Below are 18,831 nucleotides of genomic sequence, written 5' to 3' on the forward strand. Positions count from 1 at the left end.
ATGGGGCCCAGATGAAGTACCTCCTAGCATGTTGGGAAAGCCAACAGATAGGATCGCTTGGCTTCTACCATCAAACTGTCATTGAACAATCATGAAATATGGAAGAGGTCTCGTAGGACTAGAAATGGTCAGATGTTTTGACTTAAAAAAATAAAACAAAAACAACCCTCCCTTCTAATCCACGATGCCCCACCTCCTGTCCCCTAATCAACAACAACAAACTATAGATTTGTTAGCCTGACTTTTACTATCTGGCAAAATCCTAGGACAGCGTTGGGATGAGTTTATAGATATTTGGAATGGGAAGCAATAAGCAATAAAGACCATGGCTTCATTAAGATCAAGTCATGCCAGATTAACCTGACTTTTTGTTTTTGGACAGAGTTACCATATTGGTAGATCAGACAAATGCTATAGATAAAGGAAAATGGAATTTTAGCAAAACTTTTGACAAAGCTTTTCATGTAATTCTTGTAGATACAATAGAGAGATCTGGGCTATGGTTAGGTGAATTTAGAAAGTGTTTAAATGACCTTAACTAAAACTTAGTCTTGAATGGCTTAGTTTCAACTTGGAGGTAGGTCTAGATCGATGTGCTCCAGGGATCTGCCTTTCGCCTATTTTATTCAGTATTTTATTAGTTATTTTGAAGAAGGTGAAAATAGCATGCTATCAAATACAAAACTGACAGGGAATAGTTAGTATTGTGAATAATAGTTTTAGAATTCAAAATGGTCTTGATAACCTAGAATGGTGAACTAAAGGTAATAAGGTAGAATTTAATAGGCATAAAGGCTTCTAGGGTGAGACCATACTATAGGAACATAAATGAAAGGAGCTGGGGATGCTTAGCTTGGTAAAGAAAAGATTTGTTAGAGGGTATGGGGGAAAGGAAAGGAAACTATATAATGACCTTAAAATACGAAGGATTGTTATGTAGAAGAGAATTCCAGAATTACACAAACAATATGCAAACGTAACAAAATAAAGGATCCTATCCAATTCCTTCTACCACACAACTATAATTTTGATACATAAACAAAGGAGAGTCAAAACAGAATAAAACTATAGACCAATATTCTTAATGAACAATTGATGCAAAACTTTAAATAAAATATTAGCAAAGAGACTAAAACAATATTATTACTAAGATTATATATTATGAACAGGCTGAATTGATTCTAGGAATACAGGATTAGTTTAATATTAGGAAAACTGTAAACTTAATCCTAACAGTAAAAACTACAAAAATCATATGATTACATCAACAGATGTGAAAAAAGTTTTTGATAAAATACAACAACTATTTCTATTTAAAACACTAGAAGATATAGGAATAAACAGACCTTTCTATAAAATGATAAATATTATCCATCTAAAACCAAGCATGAGCATCATATTTAATAGGAATAGATGATAATCCTTTCCAATAATATCAAGGGTGATCCATTATCATCACTTTTGTATGACACAGAAACAAGGGCTACAGCAATAAAACAAGCAAACAAAAAAAAGAAATTGAGGAAAAAACAGAGGTACAAAATTACTAATTTCTGCGGATGATATGATGGCATACTTAAGGAACCCTAGAGAGTAAATTAAAAGAAAGTAAAACAAAATTTCAGAATATGAAATAAATCTACACGAATCATCAGCATTTTTAATAATGCCAACAAAAACCCACAGGAAGAGAAAGATAGAAAATTTCTATTTAAAATCACTACAGAATGTAAAAAAGAGCTGGGAGTCCACTGACTCAGAAGAGAAGAACTGTATAAACAGCACTCCAAATCACCCTTTACAAAAATAAAGATGGAGCTAAATAACAGGAGGAACGCGAGTTGTTCATAGGTGGGCTGAGCAAGCGTAAAACAATGCTTATATTTACATATTTAGTTAATGCCGTACCAGTTATGCTACCGGAGGGTCGCTTCATAAAACTAGGAAAAACCGTGAAATTCACACGGAGGCAAAAAAAGTTAGTAATTGCATGGAAAATAATGAACAAAAGTGGGAATGAAGGAGACCTAAAAACGCCAGCTCTTAAACTCTACTACAAAGCAGTAATCCTTAAGACAATTTGGTATTGGTTAAAAACTGGACAGACTGACCAGTGGAAAAAATGAACTGCATAACATACAGAAGCAAGCAAGCCTAGTAGCCTAGCGTTCAATAAACTCAAACACCCCAGCTACTGGGATAGCGCTGCTTGGAGAACAGGACAGCAGTATGGGAGAAACTAGATGCAGAACCAACACCTTGTATCTTATGCCAAGATAAGTGCTACATGGATCCTTGACTTAATTACAAACGCTCACTAGCTGTGTGACCTTGGGCCAGTCACTTATCCCCAACTGCCTCATCCTGGGTCATCTCCAGTCATCCTGAGGAATATCTGGTCACTGGATTCAGATGGCTCTGGAGGAGAAGTGAGGCTGGTGACCTGCACAGCCCTCCCTCACTCAGAACAAAGTCAAGTGCAAGTCATGTCACCAATTCTCTGATGGCATGGTCTTCTTTGGCAAGGAAGGACGAACATACACACGCAAAAGATCACATGATGAACAAATTAGAAAAAATGGGATGAAAATTACCTATCAGATCTATGGATAGAAGAAAAGCTCATGATCAAACCTGGGATACAGAGGATCACAGAAAATAAAAATGGATGATTTTAATTACATAAAGTTTAGAAGGTTTTGTACAAATAGATCTAATAAATGAAGACTAAGAGGAAAATAAACGGGAAAACTTTTTTGTGGAATGTTTCTTTGATACAAGTCTAATTCCCATCTCCCAATCTGTGTGTATTTGTGTGCGTATATATACGTATATACATACAAATATATATATATATATATATATATATATATATATATATATATATATATATATATATATACACACATGTACACACATGCATATGTATATATAGAAGTGACTCAAATTAATAGTAATAAGAACCATTCCCCAAAGGGTAAATGGTTGAAGGATATGAATGGGCAGTTCTTAATGAAATTAACTTGGGTTACTTATATCCATATAAAAATGCTCCAAAACATTAATAATAAGGGCAAATTAATGCAATTGTGAGATTCTAACGCATACCTATTAGTTTGGCAAAGATGACAAAAAAGAAAATGGCAAATATTGGAGGGGAAGTGGGAGAACAGGTGCACTGATAAACTGTTAGGAGACCTGTTAAAACCATTTGGGAGAGCCATTTAGAATTATACACAGAAAACTGAGGAATAGCTGAACAAATTGTGGCATATGAATGAGATGGAACACTTTTCATAAGAAATGAGGAAATAGATGCTTTCAATGAGACATGGAAAAACTTTCATGAACTTGTGAACAGAATCAGAAAAACAATTTACATACTATTAAAACAATATCACAAAAACGAACAGTTCTAAGGACTTGTATAAATTGATGAAGAATGACATGAGTAGATACAAGACAGCAATTTATACAATAACAATACTCTAAAGACAAAACACTTGGAAAGCTGTAAGATTAATGAAATGACCATCCATGATTTTGGTGAGCTTGCTATCTATGTCTGGACACGGGTGATGGACTTAGGGTGCAGGATAAGACTTTTTCTTAACACAATCTGGGAATTTGTTTTACTTGACTATGCACATTCGTCACACTGAATTTGCCTCTCATTTTATTTTTATTAATGGGATAAGGGGAAAGGAAAAGAGAAAATAGACTTCTGTTAAATTAAAAAAAAAGTTAAAGGGAGATTAAACTTGCTCTGCTAGGCCTAGAGCAGTAATTCTCAAAGTGTGGTTGGAGGACTCTTGGAGATGCCTAAGACTCTTTTCAGGGGGTCTGTGAGGTCAAAACTTTTCATAATAATGCTAAGATGCTATTTGCCTATTAAAATACTCTTCCCTTTTTTCAACTCTGTGTGAGGCTGGATTTCTCATACTACAATCAAACCAACATATTAAATGTAGAAGCAGTTATGAGAATTCTAGTCTTTTTTTTTTTGTAAAGATAGACATTAAAGAGATATGCAAAAATATGTAAAACAGTCATTCTCACTAATTTTTTTGTTTTGGAAAAATATTTTTTGTAAAATATGTTAATAAATAACAGTATATAGCTAACATGAAATGGGTTTATTGTTATTTTTAAGTGAATTAAATATTTTAAAATTTATCAGTTTTAATTTCTAATATGATAAGCCAGATAACTCAGTGCATAGAGCACTGGGCCTGGAGTTAGGAAGATCTGAGTTCAAAATTTGATCTCAGATATGTACTTGCTATATGACCCTGAGCAAGTCACTTAAACTTTGCCTCTGGAGAAGGAAATGGTAAACCAATCCAATATCTTTGCCAAGAAAACCCCATGGACAGTATTTGCATGATATACTGCAAGGATCATGGAGAGTTCTCACAACTGAACAATAAATATCAATAGACACGGCTCGAATAAACAAAAGCTCTTTGGGGTCCTCAATAATTTCTAAGAGAAGAAGGGATCCTAAGACCAAAAAGTTTGAGACTCACTGTCTTAGAAGATAGAACTGCAAGTGACAAGTAGAAATTCCAGGGAGAGAGGTTTTGATTTCACATAAAGAACTTTTGAATCATCAAAACTCTCCAAAAGTGGAATTGGCTTTTTAAGTGGTACTGAATTCCCTTCTCAATGGATGTCTCCATCCAGTAGTGGCTGGGCGACTACCTGCCAGGACTATGGTACAGGAGATTCTTGCTGAGGCATGAGTTATTGGACCACCATGACATCTAGCACCTCCCAACTCTGAATGTCTGTGATTCTGTATATAGTAAGCACACAAATGGGCAGGGACTCAACAAAGATTGTGAATATACTGGCAGCCTCCCTACCAAACTGTCTTCCAAAAATTCACTTGGTACACATTCTCCATAAATCAATAATATGATGAATCGTAGTGAGGTTCCCAGGCCACCTTGAAGAAGCCTGTTTAACCTTAATGCAGCTGAACTTCAGGGTTAATAGCACGATAATTTCTCCTTGAAAATGGGAAACTGGAAAGCCAGGGAACTCACTGGGCCTTCCCCCATAGTTCCAGCCTGCAGAAGAAAATCCTCCTCTAATTTTTTTCCCCCTCTGGTGAGAAAAGCCCTGTTGGGAAGAGGAAGGAGAAACATTCTCATCAATTCCCCTCAACCGCCATAAATAGCTTTAGAACTGGAAGGCACCTTTTCTTACTGATCATTTTTAGTCATGCCGGACTCTTTGTGACCCCATTTTGGGTTTTCTTGGCAAAGATACTGGATTGGTTTGCCATTTCCTTCTCCAGCTCATTTTAAAGATGAGGAAACTGACTTGAGGTAAACAAGGTTAAATGACTTGCCTAAGGTCACACAACTAATGTCTGAGGTCAGATTTGAACTCAAGAAGATAAGTCTTCCTGACTCCAGGCCTAGAGCACTCTATCCACTGCGTCATCTACCTGCCCTGGAAGGGACTTTAGAGCATATCTAATCCATCTTCTCATTTAGCAGCTGAAAAAAAAAACAGAAGCCCAGTGAGGTTAAAACACAACGCTAGTTAAGAGGCAAGATTAGGGCTAGGTTTCTTCCAGCTAAACTCTTGGTCCCCACCTCCAACACTGCCTTTTCCTGTAAATCAGAGGTGTCAGACATGTAGCCCACAATACTCCCAAAGGCAGGTGAACCAGATGAAAAGGGAACTGGGAAATACTGAATGAAATTTAAAAATGCAATAAGGCAGATAATATTAATATGTGATTTTTTAATTCAGTACATGACCTGTGGTGATCCTTCTGTATGGTTTAGTAGCCCCTGCTTCTATTTGAGTTTGACACCACTGCTCCAAGTGAACAAATTTTCTCCATTCAATTTATAAGATAAATGAGTTCCTTTGGTGTTGCGAATGGGGGAATTTGCTCGGAGATTAACAGAATGTAGCAAACATCTACAAAAAAATTAAAGGAATCAGAGTAATAATAGCTAACTAACACTTATATAGCACTTTAGAGTTTATAAAACACTCTGTATCTATTATGTCATTTCATGTTCACAACAATCCTGTGAGGGAGAAACTGAGGCTCAGAGGAGTTAGAGGGACTTGTTCAGGGTTACCCAGTTAGTTAAGTAAGTTGAAGTCAGAAGTGAAATTTGTATCTAACTTTAAACCCATTCTTTATCTACCTGACCTCCTAACTACTACCTAGCACTTACAAAAGAAAATATAACTATTTTAATAAGATGATTGTATTTTTTAAAACAATAAGGTCTAGAGAGAAGATGAAGTAATTGATTTCTTTAATCAAAAGTCCTAGCTTTACTTTTTAGCAAATCACTTTTCTTCTTTGAGACCTGGTTTCTTCATTTGCAAAATGGGGATAATAAAACTTACCTACTTCATTAGAAGGAAGGAAAAGAGGAAGGAAGGGAGCAAAAAAAAAAAAAAAGAAAGGAAAGAACGAAGGAAGGAAGGAAGGAGATAAGAGTTTGTTAAGCATCTGCTTTGTGCTGGGCACTGTGCTTAATAATTTGAGAGGTGCAGTGGATAGAGTTCTGGACCAGGAGACAGGAACTCTATCCACTGCACCTCTCAAATCTACTTATCCAGGCAATCCTCTCTGATCACTTCCAGCCTTACATATCCAACATTTTAAACTTAACATATCCAAAACTGAACTAAAACTCTCCCTTCTTCCAGACTTCCCTGTTATTGTTAGGCTACCACCATCCTTTCAGTCACTCAGGCATCGTTCTCAACTCCTCAGTCTCTCTTTCCTCCTCTCCTTCACCTCTCCTCCCATATCTAATTTGCTGTAAGGGCTGTCAACTTTACCTTTGTAATATGGCTCATATACACCCTCTTCTCTTCTCTGACACTGCCCCAGCAGGCCTTCATCACCTCACCCATGGACTATTACGGGGGCATGTGGTTGGTTTCTCTCCCCATTCCAGTCCAACCTCCACTTAGCTGTCAACATGATCTTCTTAAAGTACAGGTCTGACCATGTCACCTCCCACCCTCCACTCAATAAACTCCAGTGGCTTCCTATCACCTCCAGGATTAAATAAAAAATTGTCTGGTATTCAAGATCATTAGTAACCTTCCTGCTCCTGCCCAGTACTCATATATCCAGTCTTCTTACACCTTATACCCAGCCATATACTCTGTGATCCAGGGTACCCCAAACAAGACACTCCGTCTCCCAATTCCCCACGTTTGGAACTCCGTCCCTCCTCAACTGTGCCTCCTGGCTTCCTTCCAATCCCAGTTAGAATCCCATCTCTACAGGCAGTCTTTCCTCATCCCCCTTAATTCTAGTGCCTTCCCTCCATTGATCATCTCCCATTTATCCCAGTTATATACTGATGTATGTATGGTGTTTGCACATAGTTGTTTTCTCCTTGTCTCCCCATTAGATTCTGAGCTCTTTGAGAGCGAGGACTGTCTTTGACCTTTCTTGTATCTGTAATGCTTAGTACAGTATCTGGCACATAGAAAGCAATTAGTGTATGTGTGTATGTGTACATACGTGTGTTATTTGTTTATATATGTATACACACATACATACATATATATACCACATCTAAATATATATACGCAAAATATGATTAAACTTCCCTAATGATTCATTTAAATGGATCAGATTTAATTCAAATCTACTTCAAATACAAGTGCTTTAATTATTCCTTTTTAAAGCCTCAAGTTTTTATATACTAAGTATTTTTTAGTAATTTTCTTATTTCACTTATTTATTTAACTGGTAAAATCATTTAACTAACAAACAACATTTTTGCCTGTGGTTTTGCCAATAGATTCTCTTATCCTTCTTTATTTGGTCTATGGTTTTTTAACAAAAGCTGCTTGGTTGCTAAGTTCATCAGAGTGCCTCCTTGCCCAGGGATATCAGGAATTATTTAAAGGGTCATTTTCATAATTTGTTGTTTCTGTGAATATGGATCCCTGCATAGTAGGTTTCTTTCAAATAATTTATGATAAATAGGATAAATGATTGTGTGACTTCTTGCTAGAAGGTAATCTTACTTTTACTATTTAAAGAAAGACTTACTTGAAAGCTGACATTTCAGCTATTTTCCTAAGTTTTAATGCAATTTCTAGATCACTGATATTATTTTATGTTTGAATTTCCTTTGTTTTACTCATTGTATATTACTTACTAGTTATAGAAATGCTTCATTCATTCTTGACATAATAATGAGGGTGCTAATCTGATTTAAAAAAAAGAAGCTGTGTATTATAAAGGCAAACATTACCACCAGTGTCATGTTACAGAAATCTCTGTAACACATGTTATTTACTCATTCATATGTCACTGCTTCAAAACTGCCAGCAAAGCCTATCATGACAATATGTCTTCATTTCATTCAGTCCTCATCATCTGGTACACAATCTTCAACTAGTTTTCTATGTTAGAAGTTATACTAACATGATTTTCATCAGAACAACTTATGCCAGTCCTTTGTGGATAATCAGATGATTGAAGGATGTCAGTGTAGAGCAGATGTGTTAAGCTTCCTGTGTAAAACTTCAAGGCCCCATCCAGATAAAAATGTAATTGGCAAATATTTAACAAAACATAACAATACAACAAGGATAATGTTAATTTGTGGTTTTCTAAGTCAATATGTGGGCAACTAGGTGGCATAGTGAATAGAGAATGAGGCCTGGATTCAGGAAGACTGATCTTTCTGAGTTCAAATCTGGCCTCAAACACTTATTAGGTATATGACACTTGGGTAAGTCATTTCACCATTTGCCTCAGTTTCCTCATCTGTAAAATGAGTTAGAGAAGAAAATGGCCAACCACTCCAATATGTTTGTCTGCCAAGAAAATTCCAAATGGGGTCAGGTAGAGTTGGACATGACTGAAGATGAATGAACAAGTCAATATGCATACTGCAGGAATTTGCTTCTACTTGACATCACAGGTTTGGAGTCAGAAGACCTGGGTTGGAGTTCCTATCTCCAAGTAAGCCACCGAAAATTTTTTTCTGGCTCAGTTTTCATTGTTGGTACAATGGATATAAAACTTTTATTACTTTGTTTACCAGAGTTGCTGTGAGGAAAATTGCTTTATTGCGTTGTTTTTATAAATTTAAGCTACTATCATGGTGGAGGGTGTGTCATGAGAATGATGGGTTGTGGCTGCTCTTTGTCTGAAGGTCTATTTTCAAATCTATTTCATCTACAAGTCTGGATAATGTGAAGAAAATGATTGAAAGGCTGCTCCTTTAGCTGATGATCAGTCAGGAAATGAGGCTTCTCAAGCACAGTGCTCTTATACTTCTACCAAAGTAGCCAGAAAACTGTCCATATCCAATGACAAAAGTTTTAGAGATCACTTTCAAGCATGTAGAATAATTATCTTCACAAATGTTTGGCATAAAGGCAGTGCTCCTGCCACTCCTTCCTTTTCAGTTTAAAGTATTTTTGCTCAGATTTCTAAGACTTGAGGCAAATATATTTTTACTAGGTCTTATTAAGTATACCCCAATCTCAGGCCCAGTGACCTTTATTCCTGTATTTCAAGTCATGTCCCAGAAATTCAAATCCTGTCTGTAGATACCATTTTCTTAATTAACTGATTTATACCCAAATCTTTTTCTTTTTTCAGAAGCTCCTGCTTTCACACATCCTTAGCGATGAAAACATCATCTCTAGCCCTAATATCTCCCAATTCTTGCTTAGTACTTTGTTTCTTCTGGAAGTATAATTTATCCTCACATGAATTACAAGTAGTGGGTAGTGTTTATCAGACTTTAGGAGAGTCCTGATAGTATCTGCAGACATGTTTCAAGAAGACACAAGGCCTTTCTGAGGTTAATATCACATCAACAAATGCCTACTTTGGGACCCCTTAACAGGGTGTCACCACGTACTAATATTCAATCTCCTTTTAATTTTTTGGGGGATGGGGGAGACTGAGTCTCCCTATCTCGCCCAGGCTTGAAGGGCAACAGCCATTCATGGGCCTGAGCCAATGCTGATCATAATAAAACCTTTAACCTGCTCTGTTTTTTCAATCTGGGCTGTCTTGCCATTCCTCAGGCAGCCAGGTGGCCCCCCTGCTCCTGGAGGTCACCACATTAAGACCAGGCTCAACTCTCTTAACCTGACTGCAGCTTAGAACTACTGAGTGCAAGTGATCCACCAGCCTCAGTTGATGTTCAGTTGTTTCTGACTCCTTGTGACCCCCATTTGGGGTTTTCTTGGCAAAGATACTGAGTACTTTGCCATTTCTTTGTCTAGTTCATTTCATGGAGGAGGAACTGAGATAAACAGGGTTAAGTGACTTGCCCAGGGTCACACAGCTAATAAGAGTCTGAGGCCAGATTTGAACTCAGGAAGAAGAATCTTCTTGAGTCCTGGCCCAGCACTCTATCCACTGCACCATCTAGCTCTCCCATTTGTGGAGATTTCAGGCATAAGCCATCACATCTAGCTCTTCCTCTGACTTTTACTACATTATCAGTTTCCTGATGATACCTATGGATTCATAGTATTCAGTTTTGGGAGCATAAGAAGTTGTTTCCCTGATCCTTTGTCAAAAGGTCTTCCTTTTGTTCTTACCTTATTCTTATTATGTAACTCCAAATGTTCAGTGGTCCTTATTTCCTTTTTCCTCTGTGCAACATTCTCCTACCATTTAACTTCCTGACATAGGCTGGTATTCCTTTTCAATCTTTTTTTTTCTTTCTGTAAAGTCTTCCTTACTTTTTTTTAAATGGAACACTTTATTCTTTCTCATAACCTGAATAGTTGGGAGACATTTTTTCCCTCTTTTCCTCTCAGATGGAGACCAATTCACAGTCTGTATATTTAGCAGTCATATGCCTATAATGAAAAGTCAAATATTTGTTCACTCTGTTGATGAAAGCAAAATTCTACTGGCTCTTAATGCTTGTTAAAAGTAAGGAGCTCAGTCCTCAGTTCTCAGATAGTTTTGTTGGTAACCTTTGTGTCCAATTCTTGCAGCAAAACATGTGGGCAGGGGCAGGAAGGATGCTTTTTGGAAATGCTTATTTGCTTTGCTAGGGAAATCAATCTTGAATTCTTGGGTCAACTTATTTTTCTTGCAGAGGTTCTTAGGAGTGGCTGTGTGTAGTCACTAACCTACTTTACAAATGCCTATCTGCTGCCACCACTGTGGCTATGGCTTATTCTTGGGGTGGGAACTGGGGAAAAGCTTAACAGATGTGATTCAAAGAAACATCATGGGAACAGATTAGTTCCAACCACTATCATGATTACTTGCTCCCACACTGGTCTGTATTGTATAAAGGTATTAACACAACAGACCATGAATCCTGCCCAAGAGAAGTCCGTAAACAACTCCAACAAATCACAATGATGACCAGGAAATGAAAACCAAGGAAACACTGGTGAATTGCTTCAGCCTGTCTCACTATTTCCCTGAACTCACTCTATCTTCTCATACCCAGTAATGTACTCACCCTTCCAACACACATTCCCTGTCTCCAAGCCAATTCCCTATCAAGATTTTATTCTTTTTGTGTCAAGGCTGATCACCCATCTTGACATACACCAGCAACTGGCCTACTTCCTATAGCCCCAAATAACCTCATAGAAATATAATCACTATTCATCTCTCCAGCTGTTCCCAAAGCAATAAAAGCTGCGGAGGAAACTTTTCCACACTGTACATGCAGAAGCTGGATGCCTACTTGTTGAGGATAATATAGGAGGAATTCCTGTTCATTTAGGGGAGACAGGTAATTCTGAGATGTTGAGACCTTTTCGGCTCTTCCCTGGCCATCCCTACAGTGTCCCAATTTTCTCATAGGGTTTAATTTTAAAAATTATATAATCTGTCAATGGGTACTTATTACATGCTTACTATTTTCCACATTGTGATTGGTATGTGAAGGACACAAAAGAAGTAAAATGTATGGTCCCTCATTCTGAAATGAGAACAACCTACTTTAAGAGATAAGACTTTCAGTAGTAAACTATACATACACTCATATACACACATACATGTATAATGAGAGAGAAAGTCTTATTTTATATATATTATATGTGTGTGTATATGCATATATGTATATAGACCTAAATATGGTACAGACTATATATAGTTCATTATGCATTATACAGACATTTTGTGTGAGAGCCTACATAACTTTTCCATTATAATAAACATTTGTTAAGTGTCTACTATGTGCCAGGCAACAGGCTAACATTAAATCCTACAATTTAGAAAGTAATTAATCACTCCAAATTGAATCAGGAGTCAGTTTAAGATGCAGACATAGTCAGATTCTATCTACAGTGGCTAGAGCCACAAACCAAAAGTCAGTGTTTACATGGCCAGGCAGAAAGGAGGCTCTGGCAAGGAACAGTCTCTTCTATCTCATCAAGCTATCCATCTGGTGAAGCTGGGGCTCATGATCATTGGTATCACCCCTTAGAATGAAGAACATGAGGCATCAGCGCCTCCTAGTGGCAATGAGATGACCCTTACTCTCAATGAGCTAGGCAGGTTTGATGGAAGAAACTTCCTAACAATTGGTCACCTCAGAAGCTGGTGAGTGTCCCTCCTTGGAGGGCTTTGAGCAGAGGCTGAATGACCACACAGTACAGGAGGGATTCCAATAGGGCAGGAGTTCTTAATCTTTCCTGTGCCGCGGTCTCTCTTTGGTAGTTTGGTGAAGTCTTCCTTCTCAGAATCATGTTTTTAAATGCTTAAAATAAAATTCACAGGGTTACAAAAGAAACCAATTATACTGAAATAAATATGTACTTTTTTCCCATCCAAGTTCATGAACTTTCTGAAATCTGTCCTTGTGGTCCATGGACCCCAATTTAGGAACCCCGTGCTATAGTGGAGGTCTCTTCTAGGTTCTGAAATGCTGTGATTCTGGATCTAAAACCTGAGTAGAGCTTACAAAGTTGGAAAAGTTTAAGATACAAGACTAGAAACAAGCTGTATGTCTGTTGTTAGGGAAGGACCATCCTCATTATCAAGGTGATAGGGATTTTTTAGCCACAACAGCTCTTTAAGACCATCTACAAAGTCTTAGAAGCATTAGACTCTGTGTCTGTGGAGTGATGTGAAATCCTACACCCTTGAAACATATATATACATATAATAGAAGTGTACTAAGATTTACTGTCTCCAGCAGTTCTTAACCTAGGATTTGTGAACTTTTAAAAAATATACCAATAACTGTATTTTGGTGTAACTGTGACACAATAAAGGTTAGGAACCCTGGTCTATAGAGAGATTTAAAAAAAAAAAATCCAAACCCTAACAGGCACACAACAACAACAACGATAGCTGTAATTAAAATTGTAAAAGAAAGCCCAAACCACCTTCCAGATCAATCAATTAATATTGATTAGTGCTATGTACCCATTATGTTAATAATGAGAAAAAAATGAACAGAATTTAAATGGAAATGGGTGAGTTGGGTGCCAGTGGGGAAGGTTTTCACTTTGCCCTTCTAAAAACAAATTTTATTTTTCCATGTTTTTCAGAGCCCTTTCTTCAACTTGATAATTAAAAGTGTTACTCCCTTTTCCTTACCAAGGCCAGTTTAAGAACTCAAGGGTCAATAACTTGGGTTGCAAAATAATCAATTGGTTCAGGTTACATAATTAGTTAATTTAAGCTGCATTATACATTAAGCTGCTCCTGAGTGTTTCCCAGGGGCTAGCTGGGGTCTGAGCCAAGGGAGAAGTCACTAAGAAGCAAGAATAAACATCTTGTTTTTTTACCTTCTTCCTAGGGAGAGCCCCTTTTCATCCTACTATGTAAAACATGTCTTGCTATGTTAAGAGAGAGGCAGGGAAGAAAATGTTGGATTGATGCCATCTCTTTGTTTTCCTTGCTGAGAAGAACTGGAATAAATAAATAATTTATTCTCTGTAAAGCTCAGGACTTTGCTTTGAATTTTACTTGGTGCATAATTATGTATAGTGCTACTAATACAGATCAACTTTCAAAATCTAGGAACCATACAATTTTTATATCTGCATAGCATCTTTCTTTCAAAGAAAGATATACTTCAATATAGCTCTACTTTTTTTAAGTAAAAAATTGTGAGTAAATTATACTTTTGCAAAATAAGTTAATTTTAAATGTACCAGGAAGCTTGCTATTTAAAAATATCTTGCTGTAAAGCTTTTTATAAAAACAAATTCTTTCTTGCTGTTTAAATCCAGATTTTCATATATCAGATTTTCTTAATGTGAAGTCCACATGTGTGCTGCATATCAAATCTGATAATGTCATGAAACACAGTAGCATTATTAACTCCATTTTTACAGTTTGATGGAATCGTTTTTAGCTCACTGCAATGGTGGATAAGCATACACAAAAAATTAGTAAGCTTGGCAGTGTTAGACATATGTAATATATTCCTCTATTCAATGTAGTCATTAGAACCATCAAAGATTTGTTTAAAAGAAGTCACTGAGTCCACACAATAATGTGAAAACACAATTAATTGATTATTAGTCTGTCTCCATAGAGTCTATGTAAAATAATTGATGTCCACTTAAAATCTTAGGCCCTTCTAATATGTCCACATATAACCTTGGGCTCTTCTAATTAAAATTTTCTTTGCACTTAGAACTCACTAGGGATATTTGGATAAAAATAAGTTTGAAGGGACAAGACAGCAAAAGCATTATATTAATAACAAAGACTCGCTATGAAACATCCATCTGCAAATTCCAGTATTAAGTACTTTTTGAAAATTTTTAAATTATTATCATTTTACTGAATTAGAAAAAAAATAATAAAATTCATCTGAAAGAACAAAAAAATCAAGAATATCAAAGGAACTAACAAAAAAAAGGAGGTTTAGCAGGACTAAATTCTAAATATAGAAAAATTTTCAACAGGACAATAGTGACTCCTAATTTGGATTTATTTCTAGTCATCTCCATTGGCACTTTAAGCCATGTTGCCAAATATAAAAAAAAGTTTCACGACTCTGGTAAAATAACAAAGATATTTATAAATAATCATAGCAAATAAAAAACCCCTAAATTTCTTAATGAATAATATGATTGAATCAGTTAATTGCTGATACTATATTGCAAGATACTGGCTTTTGCTATGAAGCATCTTATAAGGTGAGCTAATGAAGTCAATTTTGTTTCCCAATTATAAATTATTTGAAAGCAAACGATCTCACCCTTCTCACTAAAGTTCCTTGTAATATTGTCAGATTCAGAACAAAATCATCTGAAAATGTAAGATTAAAGAAAAGACCATCCTTGTATTATTTGGCATTATGAATAGTAGGTATCATAAAGATTATCCAAAAATATTTTCTCTTAAGGAATGAACTCAACTTCTGTTGAAAGTGAAGCATTTTACAATGGCAGAATCTGAGGCAGGATAGACAACTGACTTTAACAATGAAAAAAGCTGTTCCTAAATGTAAAGCACGCTCATGAAACCAAGAACACAAAAGCTGTGTAACTGGAGGGCAAGACAAACCTTTCTTTTCCTGGGGATGGGTTCATCAAAGAGAAGGTTGCTTGCTTCAGTTTCATCGATGCCGTCATCTGGCTGGGTGGGTGTACGGAAGGGCTTGAAGCTATCGGCTGACAGAGGTGGAGATGGGGTGGACGGGTTGGATTGATCGCTGGGGGCACTCCAGCTCCAGTACCCACTGCTGCTTGTACTTGAAGGCACAAATCCCCCTTCTTTCCAAGATCCGCTGAGGCCCTCTGTTTATATATAAACACATCAATGAATAAATACATATCTCTTTACACTGAGAATTTCTTTGCACTGTCAGAAATGAGAATTCTTTACTCTGGGCACTATGGCTCTGGTTTGTTCAGTCATGGATATTGTGTAAAATGATTTACATGAAGTAGTTATGGCAAGGTTCAAAACTTTACACATTCCCATCTCAAACATGCCAGGGTAGTACTCAAGCGCTTACTATCCCTTTGTTATTTTACATAAATGTTTATTTAGCTTTGTCTAGCATTAATCAGTGAAAAGCTGTGAAATCTAGCTAGATAACAGAGCAACTGTTAGGGCTGACTTCTCATATAACGTAAGCTGCTAATCTCAAAGCCAAGGATGAACTGGGAGGAGGAGAATATATAATAAGGAGTATTTGGATGTTATATTTCACTTTTGTATTCATGAGGGCAAATACTATAAACTGACTGAAAGTTAGCAGGATACAGTGGTTAGGGTACTAGATCTGACTTCTAGGCCTGTAACAATGGGTAAGTCTGCACCTTAATTTCTTCACCTGTACAATGGGGATGATGATAATTGTACCATCTTCTGTCTTTTCAAAGGGTTCACCATTTCCATTTAATTCAATAAATATTTATTAAGAACCTCATATGTACAAGGCCCTAGCCAGGTTGTAGTTATATAAAGACACAAAAGAAACAGTCCTTGCCCTTAATAATCTTACATTAGGCAACTGGTAGCACAGTACATGAGTGCTAGGTGGTGCAGTGCAAGGGGGCTAGACCTGAAGTAAAAAAGACTCATCCTCCTGAATTCAAATCTGACCACAGACACTTACTAGCTGAGTGACCTTGGGCAAGTCCTTTAACTCTGTTTGCCTCAGTTTCATCATCTGTCAAATGGGCTGGAGAAGGAAATAGCAAACCACTCCTGTATCTTTGTGAAGAAAATCCCAAATTGGATATGACTAAAAACAACTGAACAACAACAAATAAAGCACAGCGGATAGTGAGGAAGACCTGAGTTTCACTACTGCTTCAGACATTTCCTAGCTGTGTGACACTCAAATCACTTGACCTCCCTAGACCTTAGTTTCCTCATCCATCAAACGGGGATAATAGCACTTATCTTACAGCAGTGTTGTGAGGAATAAATGAGATAATAGGTATAAAATACTCTTCAGATCTTAAAGTACTCTACAAAAGCTGGCTATTACTACTTTAACATTCTGTGAAAAATGTACACAGATAAGTAAATTTAAAAGAAGCAGAAAAGATAAAGGGAAGAATGGAGTAGTACTGTACATAAAGGAGCTCACTCCTCTCCTGGTCTGTGTTCTGGTTTGCGAGTGACTACAAAAACTCTTTTCATACTTCAAGCTCTCCAGTTCCTTAATGTAGAAGCTGCTAAATCTTGTGTTATTCTGACTGTGTTTCCACAATACTTGAATTGTTTCTTTCTGGCTGCTTGCAATATTTTCTCCTTGACTGGGGAACTCTGGAATTAGGCTGCAATATTCCTAGGAGGTTTCTTTTGGGACCTCTTTCAGGAGGTGTTCAGTGGTTTCTTTCAATTTCCATTTTACCCTCTGGTTCTAGAATATCAGGGAAGTTTTCCTTGATAATTTCTTGAAAGATGATATCTAGGCTCTTTTTTTGATCATGGCTTTTAGGTAGTCCAATCATTTAAAAACCCTCTCTCCTGAACGTATTTTCCAATCAGATATTTCACATTGTTTCCTACTTTTTCATTCTTTTGGTTTTATTTTATAATTTCTTGATTTCTCTTAGTCATTAGCTTCCATTTGCTCTATTCTAATTTTTAAGCAATTATTTTCTTCAGTGAGCTTTTAGGCCCCCTTTTCCATTTGACTAATTCTACTTTTTAGGACATTCTTCTCTTAATTGGCTTTTTGGACCTCTTTTGCCATCTGGGTTAGTTTATTTTTAAGATGTTATTTTCTTCAGTACTTTTGAGCGTCTCCTTTAACAAGTTGTTGACTTGTTTTTCATGATTTTCCTGCATCATTCTCATTTCTCTTCCCAATTTTTCCTCTACTTCTCTTACTTGATTTTCAAAATCCTATTTTTCCTGGAAGCTTTGGATGTAGGAGCTTTGACTTTGTTGTCTTCTTCTGGTTGTATGTTTTGATCTTCTTTGTCACCAAAGTAAGATTCTACAGTCTGAAGTTTTTTCCACTGTTTGCCATTTTCCCAGTCACTTACCTGACTTTTTAACTCTTTGTTAAGGTAGGACTCTACTTCCAATGTGGAATGTGTACTGTTCCAAGATTCAGGGGTTTTGTGCAGCTGCTTTCAGAGATATTTCTAGGGATCTGTAAATTTTCATTTCTTCCAAGGTGGTATGATCAAAGAAGAGGTGTTTACTCCTCTCCTGGCCTGTGCTCTGGTCTGTAAATGACTGCAAACACTCTTTTCTGCCTTGGAACTGTGAGGAGAATTCCCTCTCTTCTGTTGCCACAAGCTCTGCCACACCAGCATTCTTCTTCACCTGAGGACTGCCACCCAGGACTGCAATCCAGATCTAAGCAAAGGCAAAGCAAGAGAATCCTGCCTCCGCTCCAACAAAGAGATCCCTGCAATCCGCCTCTAATCAGCTGTGTGATTCCCCCACCATCTGTGGGCTAAGAGCTCCAGAAGTAGCTGCTGCTGCCATCACTGCTGTTACCCTGGGGCTTGGGCCAGATCCCGTTCCTCTCTCACCCACATCTGACAGACTTTTCCTACTAACATTCTAAGTTGTCTTTGGCATTTGTGAGTTGAGAAGTCTAGAAACCATGAAAACTGCCAGGGATTCAGTCCCCTGAGGCCTACTCAGGTTTGCTGGGGCCCAGTCTATGCTGGTGCATTTTGCATTGGACTGTGCCCCTCTCTCAGTCTGGTCTAACAGACGTTTCCTGTCAACCTTCCAGGTTGTCTTGTGCTGGAAATGTATTTCACTCTGTCATTTTGTGGGTCCTGCTGCTCTTGAATTTGTTTAGGATCATTTTTTACAGGTATTTGGAGGGGGTTGGGGGAGAGCTCAAGCAAGTCCCTCCTTTTAGTCTGCCACCTTGGTCCTGATTCTCTCTCTCTTATTTTAATAGATGTGGAAACTGAGGT

General features: G+C 37.2%; 1 protein-coding gene across 2 annotated transcripts in view; it reads right to left on the reverse strand.

The window, feature by feature from the left end:
• The window catches only part of ZNF704 (zinc finger protein 704), a 362,117-nt gene that overhangs the window by 51,764 nt on the left and 291,522 nt on the right, over positions 1 to 18,831 (reverse strand). For both annotated transcript variants that reach the window (XM_072604950.1, XM_072604951.1), the window contains exon 4: positions 15,488 to 15,720. In XM_072604950.1, the coding sequence (XP_072461051.1) occupies positions 15,488 to 15,720 (233 nt within the window). The remainder of the gene's footprint in view (positions 1 to 15,487; positions 15,721 to 18,831) is intronic.

This window comes from Notamacropus eugenii, chromosome 4, assembly GCF_028372415.1.
Source record: "Notamacropus eugenii isolate mMacEug1 chromosome 4, mMacEug1.pri_v2, whole genome shotgun sequence".
NCBI lineage: Eukaryota > Metazoa > Chordata > Mammalia > Diprotodontia > Macropodidae > Notamacropus > Notamacropus eugenii.